Consider the following 12,968-nt stretch of genomic DNA (forward strand, 5'->3'; position numbering starts at 1 on the left):
ACTAAAACTCCGTAGTGAACGAACCCGAACTGCTGATGAACAGCAGTCGATCTGCGCACGCAAGGAGGTGCTATCCCTATTCTTCTTCTGGAAAAAAGAAAGAGAGCTTCAAAACAGACTGCAGCGCCATCTGAAGCAAAGAGCCTACTTCATGCGGACACTTTTTTGGCTGAGTGGCCCATCTTGTTATTTACTATCTTTGATCTTACCTACCCAGGGGCGGCTCGTCCATAGAGCACGGTCGTGCACTGCCGCCCAAAAAATGTTAAAGCGCACAACACCCACAAAGAGACAATAGAAAAAAACCTTTACCTTCCACCATACAAGCTGTTCTCCGTACACAAGTGTCTCGCTAGAGCCTATTCGTTCATTACAACATCTAAAACTCTACGACATCTACAACTATTGAGATGTGCTGACAAAATGAGTTACTTTTCACGATCCAAGAATGGAGATATCGGCTGAAAATCGACACTAGGGTCAGATTTATAGATTTTCAATTGATGTCATTTTGTTCAAGTTTACTGTGTCGTTTACTATTCCACGATCACAAATGGTAGACAAGAAACTTCACCTACCAAGTTGATGTATCAATTTCCATAAGGCTGAAATCCGAGAAGTAGCTCATTTTGTCAGCACACCTCATATATTATACCATATCAAGTTCTTGTGACCCACTTTTAAGACCCACGAGCCGCCCCTGTACCTACCCTAGGATCAGATGCGTGGCTGAAAGACAGGAGTAAGGCCGGTCCCATTACCTACCCTAGGATCAGGGGCGTGGCTGAAAGACAGGAGTAGCTTGAGAAAGGCCGGTCCAGAGTGGCTCTGCAGGCGCCAAAGAGTTATAGCAGGAGAAAAAAGGGCAGCAGAAAGAGTCAGGAGCCCAGAGGGGGAGCACAGAAAGGGGAGTGGGAGGGAGCAGAAAGTGGAGACGAAAGCGGACGACATTTGTTTGTTTTAGTAGATGTTTTATTACGGCGCTCGCAACTGCATCAGGTCATATGAGCAACAAGGAGTGGATGTCAACAGAGACGTCCTTTTAAAGAAGCAGACGACAGTGCATGATTAAAGAGAACAGGAGAGGTGAACGGAGAACATTTTTTTTAAGATGAACATTTTCCCGTCGCTGTCAAGTTTTTAAAACCCAGGACCTATTGAATGAGAGGCAAAGACTGTACTTTTAGCTGTCCCCGTCGTTTTATACAAAAAAATTCTGAAATTATATTATGCAAACAGAGCATAAAAAGTGAGGATATTCATGAGACAACTATAGAGCCTTTTTTTATTCATGAGACAACTATAGAGCCTTTTTTTATTCATGAGGATATTCATGAGACAACTATAGAGCCTTTTTTTATTCATGAGACAACTATAGAGCCTTTTTTTATTCATGAGGATATTCATGAGACAACTATAGAGCCTTTTTTGTGTATTCATGAGCTCTGCGTTAAGAGGAAATTAGGTGTTACAAGAGAGTAACAAACACAAAAAAGAAAAGTGGGAGATAAGGACCATAGATGTTTGATAGGAAAGAAGAAGTAAACCACACCAGAGCACCCATCAACCACCCACACCTTTATATTTTTTCGATGTAATACACATGTAGATCTATATATATATATATATAATCATCAGTACTGACACAGTCCAAGAAGACCACCTGTCTAAGATGACGCTTTACTCCTTGAAAATAGGAGGATTTTAGTTTTAGTAACAGTTTTACAGCATTATTTTCCTTTGTTAAAATGAACAGGAATTGCATTATTTCACATTTTCCGGCCCAGTTTGCATATTATCAGAATGTTTCTTGCGTGAAACGACGAAAACAGTTTGTTTTAGTAAGAGTTTTACAGCACTAGCAACACAATAAGGTCATATAAGCGCTGAAGACTAGAGGGTGTTACAAGAGAGTAACAAACATAAAAAAGAAGAATGGGAGATAAGGACGGTAGATGTTTGATAGGACAGAAGAAGCAAATCACATCAGAGCACCTGCCAACCACCCACGCTTTATAAGTTTTTTTCTTTTTCGATGTAATATACATGTGTATATATATATATATATTACATACATATTATATATATGAATAATACAATCATCAATACAGACAGAGTTCAAGAAGATCACCTGTCAAAGAGAACACTCTACTCCTTGAAAACAGGAGGTTTTTTTAGTTCTGTCCCCATGGTTTTATGTACCCCGCATAATTTAGCAAAATTTGATCATTTTTTGCATAATTTCAGATTATTTTCCTTTATCATTCTTTGTTAAAATGAACAGGAATTGCATAATTTCACATTTTCGGGCCCAGCTTGCATAATTTCAGAATGTTTCTTGCGTAAAACGACGGAGACAGTTTGTTTTAGTAAGAGTTTTACGGCACTAGCAACACAATAAGCTCATATAGGTGTCGAAGATTAGAGGTGTTACAGGAGAGTAACAAACAAAAAAAAGAAGCAGAAGAGATATAAGGACGACAGATGTTTGATAGGAAAGAAGAAGTAAATCACACACCAGAGCATCCGCCAACCACTCACGCATAGGAGGTTGTCTTGAGAAAGGTTGACAAGTTTTAGTTGAGTTGAGAGCGAGAGGGTATGAGCAGAAGTATCTAGAAGCAAAGTAAACAAGAATTATCTAAACCATGACGCACAGAGAAAAAAAATTATACTTATAAATACGATTAGGTCAACTTTATTTATCATTGCAAGAAACTTTCAAAAGACAAGCAAAAGGAAAGTGGCAATTCCATGTGGAAAAAATAAGACATCATTAACATTCATTGTGGGTATACAAAATACATTAAGGTACCGGTATATTAAAACGACTTACATTCATAAAATCTTTGCACACATACAGATTGATCAGATACACATGAAACTATACTTAAATATAATATTCCCAGGTGTGCTCTCTCTCTCTCTCTCTCTCTCTCTCTCTCTCTCTCTCTCTCTCCAACAAACACTCATCATATTCTCACACACACACACACACACACACACGCATACACACATTACATGACGCACACACTGGCCCTACAACAAACAAACTTTCATCATATTCTCACCCACACACACATTATACACACACACACACACACCAACACATACAGGGATGAAACACATATTCTCACACAACAAACAAACACTCATCATATCCTCACACACACATACACACACACACACACATTACATGATGCACACATTGGCCTACAACAAACAAACACTCATCATATTCTCACACATGACACATAATTTCCATCAGCATGCGGTAATTTCTCCGCTGACGAACACAGGACAAGGGAAAGGTAAGGTTCACTTCAAATCATGCCTTTTCGGTTGGGAACTGAGCAGCAAAGCCAGAAATCCCACGCCTTGTTCAGTTTCAACAATAGACTAATAATTCTAAACTTCAAATGATTTTATTCACGACAGCCGAGGAATGAAAACGTTTGGCTGCGCTCTTTGTAAAAAAACCCACAGAAGCACCATGTCAAGACATTTAGACAGCTGAAAACAGCAGAAGAATCTCTTCTTGGTAGTCTACATCATGTGGTCTTTCATTAAATTTTTTAATCTACTCATTTCACTTTTCTCATGTAGGCCTACGTGTTCACATCTGTATCTGTAATGCAAAAACACAAAGATGGATACTATAAAGCTAGAAGTCCTCCATCCTTACTTGACTCAAGCAACCCTTGAAAGAAATCAGTCGAACATCTATCTCTCCTTCCTCCAGCTGGTCATGCGAATACAGTTCGTTGTAGCAGAATTCCGACATACACTTGCGGATACACATCGTATACTCCACTCCCCACCGGCCGTGGCACGTCGCTTCCATCTCACAACGCTGCCGGGACGACTTGTAGCGTTTGTCGTCTCGTTTCTTGCGATAAGTGTACCTCTTGAACCTGTACTCCGTGGTACAATTCAGGGTTTGCACAATAAGGAAGACAACAAAGAGGATGAGAAGAGCGCGGCTCGAACATTCCATGACTGCTGATAGTGAGCGATATAATATTCCACTGTCAAGTTCTCAGTGTGGCACTGTCATATCTGTGAAAAAAAGAAGAACAAAAACCAAAATGACAAACGACAAGATAAGAATTATCCTTGCAATCATATTCTCTTAAAAATATTTCGATACACAGTGAAACTCGGATTCAATGAAGGGAGAACAATTCCTCGTTTTTAAAAATTAAAATATATGCTGTCAAGGGAAGCAGCCTCCCATATAATATTTAAGCAAGCATTCTGGGGTATGACAGGTTCTGACCAGTCCCTTATACTTGCACATAATGAAAATGCTGTCCCCGTCAGATTACACGACTGTGCGGCCGTGGCGCCGCCACGTTTTTTTTTTGCGCAATTCGGCAAAATTTGGGATTCCCTGCGTTTTTTCACATTAAAAAAAATCATTTATCGCCTCGACATGTGACTAAAGGGAGGTAATCACCGTAATAAGTCTCATTTAAGTGACAAGTTGCTTATTTCTCTTGTTAGAAGATCTCGGTTAATAGTTATGGGTTAGGGACTTTGTTCCTTGAGCATTTTCAATATTTCAATCCATCAAAAGTTGTTTTCATGTCTGCTGATGTTTTATGTTTGACAGGTGTCCCTGGTTTTAGTGATGTGTCAACATCAGAGGTCCAGATGTCTTTTAAAAAAAATAAAATTCATGAACACCCCCCATTCAACGAACTAGGAGGTCAGGCCCTAGAACTTTACTCTATAGTTGAGTTTCACTTCGGTAGCCTACTTGTTACTTCTCTTTACACATTACTTGCATAGGGCCTGTAATAATCTACACAAAACAAAATGTTTGCTTAACAAACACTCGGACTCAACGAGATTTTAGGTCTGGCCCGGCGACTTCGTTGAATCCGAGTTCCACAGTATAAGTACCAAGGGGGTTGTTTTTAACAAGTACTGAGTACTGTACTGGTAATGTGATATGATGCAGTGCTCCGATGATGCTACAGCTGATCCCTTCTGCGCATTGTTTATCGGGCCCGGGAGTGGGATCTCTGGGTGTATACGGCAATTTTAGCGCGCTTTATTGTCTTTGCGTTTACTTACCGGTTTCAATTTCAAGCATTGAGCGTTCTTACTGTTCTAAGCGATCTTCTATCACCAGAGCAAGGCTGACGCGTTGCAGTTAGCCGAAAGTGTGAAATTTTACCATGCAAAACACATCGATACGGATAAAATAGGTCAAGCCACAGACTCAACATGTGGTTCCATGCAGTATCTCCAAAGATCATGTAGTGTGTAGTGTAGTAGAGAATCCTTGGTAACTCCACGGCCTTATAAAAATATTCTGTGGGTATCCCAGGAACTGATGACATCACATTACTAAAATTAGCAGCCAATCAGGAAGATGCATGCATGAGTCTTCTACATTTAGTCGCATGTCTATTCTTACCCCTGGTGAGAATAATAATATAGCCACTTCCTTGAAATTTAATGAAAGGCCACCTCTATTCTCACCCCAGGTGAGAATAGCGCAGGCGAGTCTTTTGGCTATTCTCATCCGGTGGGCGTTCACCGTTATAGCCTAGGCCAACCAGTGAGGCGTTCACCCTGAACCACAGAATTCTACATTGTGATTTAATATAACTGAATTGTAGAATTCTGTGCTGTGAACAAACGTTCTAGAGATCTATTAATTTACTACTGTTAGAGTTAGCCTAAAAGTGTGCAATTTTGTCTGTGGGCAGTGGAGAGAGAGAAAGAGAGAGAGAGAGGATTAGTGCGAGAACTTCCGGGCAAAACAAAATGGCGACCCGCTTAGTTCGGCTCGATTCGGATAGTTAAATAGCCGTAGCATCTTAATCTTTATAGACGACCAAATTAATTTAGTTTTGTTTTTTAACATCATTTTTTTACTTTGTTTTGGTCAATTTGATCCTCCACACCGATAGACAGTATTCAGAAAGAGACAGAGAGAGAGAGAGAGAGGGGAGGAGTAGATCTTGCGTGAACTTCCGGGCAAAACAAAATGGCGACCCGCGTAGTTCGGCTCGATTCGAAAAGTGAAATAGCCATAGAAGCCTATAGCATCTTTGAAGACGATCAAATTAGCTTACTTTTGTGCTATAACGTAATTTTTTCTTGGCTTTTATCAATTTGATCATCCACACCGATAGACAGAATTTCAAAATGAGGAAAAACAGGTCTTGTTTCACACCGGGTGAGAATAGCCTGCGCTGGCAAGTCTCACCCGGGGTGAGAGGTAGATTGTATTTCTATTCTCACCCCGGGTGAGAATAGCCACTTCCATTCCGAAATGAGGAAAAACAGGTCTCGTTTCACACCGGGTGAGAATAGCCTACGCTGGCAAGTCTCATCCGGGGTGAGAGGTAGGTAGATCGTATTTTATTCTCACCCCAGGTGAGGATAGCCACTTCCTTACTGAGAAATTGCTCTCGAACAATAGACCTAGAAATCTAGATGGCTAGACACTCTAGATATCTAGTCCTAGAAGGTAGGCCTAAAGTCAAAATACAAACCTAACAGTTTAACACCTCAGCCTTCTGCAGCTGGAAGTCACTCCAGTACACACCAGGTCCGTCGTCAAAATTCGTCACTTATTGAATTGAGATAGATTCTACATTAGTTAAGTAGAGTTGGCAGTCATTTTGCCAAGCATGGCACTGTTTACCTAGCCAGGTAAGAAAGGACGACGATGGTCAATGTTGTGCACAATGAAGATAACACGCCGCAGCTGGTCAATGGCCATGCTTGCTGCTCTGCAGTGCTGAAGAGGGATAAAAATTATTTGCCTCTAGTTTCCAATAACTTACTCAAGTGTTTTGTTTTGGAGTGAACAAACGTGTTATATGCATACAAAAGTGGGAGGTATGTTATTGAGTAGAGAAGAAATTATAAGGGGTAAAGGATTCCTTTCCAGATAGGCCTAGACACATTGATGATGCTTCTATATTTTCATCTGTAAACCTGAGTAATATAATGTCTCCACTGCGACAAGGCTAACTACGATCTCGTTAAGATGGTTTGAAACCACATAAAGTCCTCGAATGAAATGAAGAAAAATTGACCAAGCCAACGCGGCAAGAGTACTTTTCTCCTTTTGCAAATTTAACATCGATACTCTAATATCGCCCAAAATACTAATGGCACATTTCTATTCCCATCTCATCAATCTTCACTTAAAAGCTCCTAATATAACGTCCTGTGATCCATGGAAGAGAAAAGAAAGATGGCTTACTTTGCTCTTTAAGATTTAAAATCTCTGAAGGCACCGAAGGCCTTACCACAGATAGTGACGAATCGTTACCACTCTATGACTCGATCCAGGAGTATTAAAATTAATGGATTCAAGTATTTCGGAAATCCCCGATGTTTAATACCAATTTGTCTTATGCTATTTTATTTTATTGTTGGCAAAATAGTGGTTGATTGAGATTAGTGGTTCAAAAAAGCCAAGATGCTTTTATTTACCTCTGTAGATACAAATAAAGAAGTAGAATCTTTAGCTATTCCCAAGATATAAGAGTGCAGAAGAAGGATACAGAATAGGAGAGAAAGTTCATTTCTTCTAGGCTACTCTTTGACTCCCAAATGTTACTAGGATCTGACATGTCACCACTGTACTGTTCTGTTATGAAATGGCAAGTCTTGGAAAGTTGAAAAGGGTTAGATTCTATCTAGGGACTATACAGATAAATCTCTTATTGAGCAGACTCAGCACTTCGACTGCAAAATAAAAGATAAGTGCGACGGTCAACTCTGGATCTATGAAAGGCAACCGGTTGGATTGTAAGAACTACTTTTGTTGTTTGCAGGAGAAATTAGAGAGATATCTCTATATATATAAAGTAAGCCGAGACTTTCCTCTCTACTAGAGTCTACTAGATTATCTAGATCGGATCTACACATTACCTATTGTATGGTTTGTTAAAAGTTACACAACTCAAGACTACTCTGTAACTTTTTATGACAAGATAAACGATGTCAAAGCGCCAAGCTTGTTCAGAGACTGATGATCACAAGATCACAAATGATAAATGTGCCAACACCAGCCTTGATAAGTTGAGCAATGTTGAAGTTTGTGTAGATTTGGTCAAAAAACCAAAGTTTACCACAGTCAAAGTGTCTGAAACAGTAATGCACCACCCCATTAATTCCCTGGACAGCGAAACAAAGGATGAGGAAGAATCGGAAGATATTACCGTGCGTTCATACGATCACGACGAGACAGGACAAGTTGAGGAAAAGAAACCTATGCCAGCACACACAATTAGTACCGGGGTCAAAGTGGACTGGACACAAATTAGAAAGGAAAATCTAGATGTCGACCACACAATTCTGTATTCTAGGAGAGAAGCTTATGCTATCTTGGCGAGATGTGAAAAAGAACTCTCCTACAACGAGGGAGATTTAGCGAAGATACAAATGTTTGGGAAATGGATCAACATTCCGAGGAAACAGGTGAGATCAGTTTCTTTTTTTTTTTTTATTCAGTATTTGCAAGCATAAAGCAATTTTGAGAACCCTGACAAAGGTGAAGGCTTTTTTGTTAGGACCGATGAGTTAAAAGTGATCATAAGTGGCTCTAGTGGCAGCAGATCATATTTATTACTTTGTATTACTTTGTGTTTTTACGATTTTGAAGCTCAGCTGATTGCATTTTTATAAAATGGCAAAGATTATATATATATATATATATATATATATATATATATATATATATATAATATATATATATATATATATTATAATATATATATATATATATAATACTTTGTGAATAAAATTTTTGACAAGCTTTAATACAACTTTAATACACAGATCGAATAAAAATCACACATGAAAAAATGTTCCTTAGAAGTTTCAATGTGAATAGGCCAGGTCGGCTCCTGATTCTCAAATCTGATATTGTTGCTCTGGTTTCTGTCTGGAATTACAGTTTGACTGATATATTTTACTTACTAAACCAGTTTACATACACGCTGGTTACAGTTTGACTGATATTTTACTTACTAAACCAGTTTACAAACGCGCTGATTCAACATTTCAATGGAACCTTTCTAATTAATTATTAAGTATCAAACACAGCCCCCGCGACACCCCAGGGTACAAGCGGAATTTAAAAAAAAGTAAAGATCAAACACAGCAGCAGCTTTGTTTGAAATGCCGAGAGTTTTTATATATGTATTAATATAGCTGAGTGACCCTCTAGCCGCTCCATTCTGATAGACAGACCAAAGTTAAATTTTTTCCATGCTCAGATCAATAGAGTTCCTGAGACAAAGGATTTTATTGTAAGTGGTTGTTTTAGTAGAGGTTTTATATGGCACTCGCAACTGCATAAGGTCATATATGAGCGCCAATTCTTGTGTCTCATACAAGTTTTGAAACTGCAGATTGAAGGAAGTGGGTGGTTGGAGAGCATCTCTTGTAGGTCCCTTACTTGTTTTGTTTCCCACTTCCTGTGCACAACGGATTGATATCCCTATATAATCTTATTTGGATTGGACACACCCTGAGGAGACCCCCGTCAAGCATCATCAGGCAGGTTTTAACGTGGAACCCACAAGGAAAACGAAAGAAGGGAAGACCAAAGATGACATGGAGACGAGCGGTACAAGCTGAAATTGAAAAACCGGGGACATCATGGAAACAGATAGAAAAGGATGCTCAGGACAGGCTTCGCTGGAGTAATGCTGTGCTCCACTGGGAGTTAAAAAGGGCAAGAGAGATAATCTTATATATAACCTCATGTATTGAATTGAAATGAATTCAGTTGTCTTTGGTATGTGAGGTGTTTTGACAAAATGAGTTACTTCTCGGATTTCAGCCTATGGAAATTGATACATCGACTTGATAGGAGAAGTTTGTACAATTTGTGAGCATGGAATAGTAAAAGACACAGTAAACTTGAATAAAATGGCGTCAATTGAAAAACTATCAATCTGACCCCAGTGTCGATTTGCAGCCGATATTTCCATTCTTCAATTGTGAGAAGTAACTCATTTTTTCAGCACATCTCACAATATGGTCGCTTTTAAGCAGAGGGGGGCTATCCCGAAAAATGCTGTTTTGAGAAAATTGAAGGTAAAGTTTTTGCCCCTTGTTCAGTTCCTTTTAAAATACAACCTAAGCGAGAGTTTTCTCTGTACCCAAACAAAAACACACAAATGAAACCAAACTTCTCCTATAGGTAGGGCAATGCTCACTTTTGGTGTTGGTAAAGATTTCTGTGAACCCCCGAAATCTGGGTTTGCCCGCTTGTCCTTAAAAACGACCATTTATTTTCTCCTTTCTTTAGGTGGCCCATGGGGATGAAGGCCTGACGTACACCTTCTCCGGGAACACCATCCCGGCTCGACCCTGGACCCCTCTGCTCAATGAGATTCGAGAACACGTTGCTCGGGTCACCGGATACTCCTACAACTTTGTGCTCATCAACAGGTGATTCAGTGTTTATGTATATATGGCTATTTTCATGATGTCTGATTCTGGTAGCTGTTTTTTTTTTAGCTTTAATAATGTGTTGAAAAGAATTTGCCATACACTCACACACACACACATACACACACACACACACACACACACAAACACACACTCACACACACACATACACACACACATACACAAACACACACACTCACACACACACACACACACACACACACACACACACACACACACGCACACATTAGTCCTGTTTTCAGGATGTGTTCACACTGTTAGGTCAGAAAGTGAGAACATATTATTTATAAGCAACATTAGTGATGGAGGTTTCTCATGACCGTTACTTTTTAAGTGAGCTGATGCTGAAGTGTAGGACAGTCATGCCAATGTACTATCTTTTGTAAAGCCTGCTACACAGGGACAATCTTGAGTGAGTGAGATACAACATCTTAGCTATAAGTTGGAGATATTCAATTCGACTAATTCCCCGTGTAAGAGTTGAACTCATATCTTTGGCATGCACTGACAGAGACTCATCCCCAGCTGGACGATATAGATATTCAGGTGAATTAATTTCCCACTTCAAAGTCGAAACTCATGTCTTCTGTATGCACAGGACAAAACCTTACTATGCCACAACTGAAGCTGGTAAATGTTCCCCCCCCCCCCCCCCCCCGTTTCCTGCCTGGAGTTTTTTCCACTGTCACCTAAACCTGGTGCACTATGTCTCATTATAACCCCAAAAGTTTGCCTCCAACTTCTAAATAGCGGAAACAAAGGCTTAATCATTTTTTTTTTTTAAACTTGGCTCGGGAATAGTTCCGAAAAACAAGCAAAAACTAGCACTAAATAAAACAAAACAGTTGTCACTAGTACTGGACGCTCCCAGTGTCCGATGGGGTTTAAACTGTTCCCGTCGTTTTATGCAAGAAAAATTCTGAAATTATGCAAACTGAGCCCAAAAATATGAAATTATACGATTCTGTTAATTCTAACAAAGAATGATAAAGGAAAATAATCAGAAATTATGCAAAAAAATGATCTAATTTTGCTAAATTATGCGGAACCACGGGGACAGTTTAAAGAGTGAATTTATGTAAGGCACAATTGCCCAAAGGAAAGACAAAATCAGCTAAATCCCCCTCACAACTACCCCCACATTACCTTCTTCAGGGATAAATGAAATCTACCTTTATTTCTTCTCCTCAGATACAAAGATGGCGCAGACTACATGGGGGAGCACAAAGATGATGAAAAAGACCTGTGTCCTGGGCACCCAATCGCCTCGTTGACCCTGGGCCAGTCGAGAGATTTCGTGTTCAAGCACCAGGACAGGAAGAGCGGCAAGCGTCCGATCGAGACAGTGACGGTGCAGCTCAAGCACGGAATGCTTCTGTTGATGAAAGATCCGACCAACAGTTTCTGGTACCACTCCTTGCCGAAAAGAGCCGGCGCCCTCGGTGTGCGCATCAATATGACGTTTAGAAAGATGCAGAGGTCCAAATGCAAGCCAGTGCGTTCTTGTAAGAAAGTTGGTAAAAGTGTAACTTGATAGTGTGTGACGTTGGTGATTGGTCTTCGTACCTGTGTGTACGTATGTTACTTTCGTCTTGCCGATGTTGACGGGCAGACAGGCAATACGCAGTCATACCTCGTTATGCGACCTACCTTGGGACGAGCATGAAGTTGGCAGTAGAATTGGGCTAGCGATACAAGTTACTACGAGGACTGACTGTACTCCAACTAAAAAAAAACAAACCTGGTAGTGTAGTGTATACTTTTGAGAATTTATTAGGCTACCGGACTTGTAATCATGGGGTTGCGGGTTCGGGGGTTCAAGCCACAAATTTTCCCCACTTCACCCCGGTGGGAATGGGTACCCAGCCATAGACTGTGAAAGATCTTGTCCGCTTGTTAGTGTTTGAGCGCTTAACCAGCTGCCTGCACTGTATGCTGCCCAGGAAACTGAGAATGTTTCTGAATGTTCTATGGTCTGCTGGGGTAACAATATAGTGTAAAACGCATACAGCTTGCTTTCAAGTGGGGACATGCGCTATACATGCTGTTTATTATTATTATTAACTGTAGACTTTTGGTCATCCCCGACTGATGGCCATCCCTTGACCCCTCACATCGGTTGCTTGAAGTGCTTGTCCACACCCATCGACTTCTTGCCGGAGATGGCAGTGGACGAGTCCAATCTGTCCCCGTGGTTTTGTGCGAAAAAAAATTCTGAAATTATGCAGACTGAGCACAAAAACGTGAAATTATGCGATTCTGTTAATTTTAACAAAGAATGATAAAGGAAAATAATCAGAAATTCTGCAAAAAATGATCAAATTTTGCTGAATTATGCGGGGTGCGCACAACTTCGGGGATAGAATAATACAATGTTTCACTACTGATGCCATGCTCACCTATGGCCTGTCTAACGGGTGGCCCTGGTTCGAATCCCAGACTGGGTGTTCTTGAACTTGGGTCCCTTTGTGGAGCTTGACATTACTTAAGTCTAAAGTCACTGTGTG

General features: G+C 40.2%; 1 protein-coding gene across 1 annotated transcript; it reads left to right on the forward strand.

The window, feature by feature from the left end:
• Positions 1–7,882: 7,882 nt before the first annotated feature.
• LOC101864168 (DNA oxidative demethylase ALKBH2) lies at positions 7,883–12,197 on the forward strand (the record flags this gene model as incomplete). Its single annotated transcript, XM_005105037.3, is given in 3 exon segments — positions 7,883–8,457; positions 10,298–10,440; positions 11,653–12,197. Coding segments are annotated over 3 exon segments (966 nt in total). The 3' UTR covers positions 11,996–12,197.
• Between the last annotated feature and the right edge of the window lie 771 nt (positions 12,198–12,968).

The sequence above is a fragment of the Aplysia californica genome, unplaced genomic scaffold (genome assembly GCF_000002075.1).
Source record: "Aplysia californica isolate F4 #8 unplaced genomic scaffold, AplCal3.0 scaffold00449, whole genome shotgun sequence".
NCBI lineage: Eukaryota > Metazoa > Mollusca > Gastropoda > Aplysiida > Aplysiidae > Aplysia > Aplysia californica.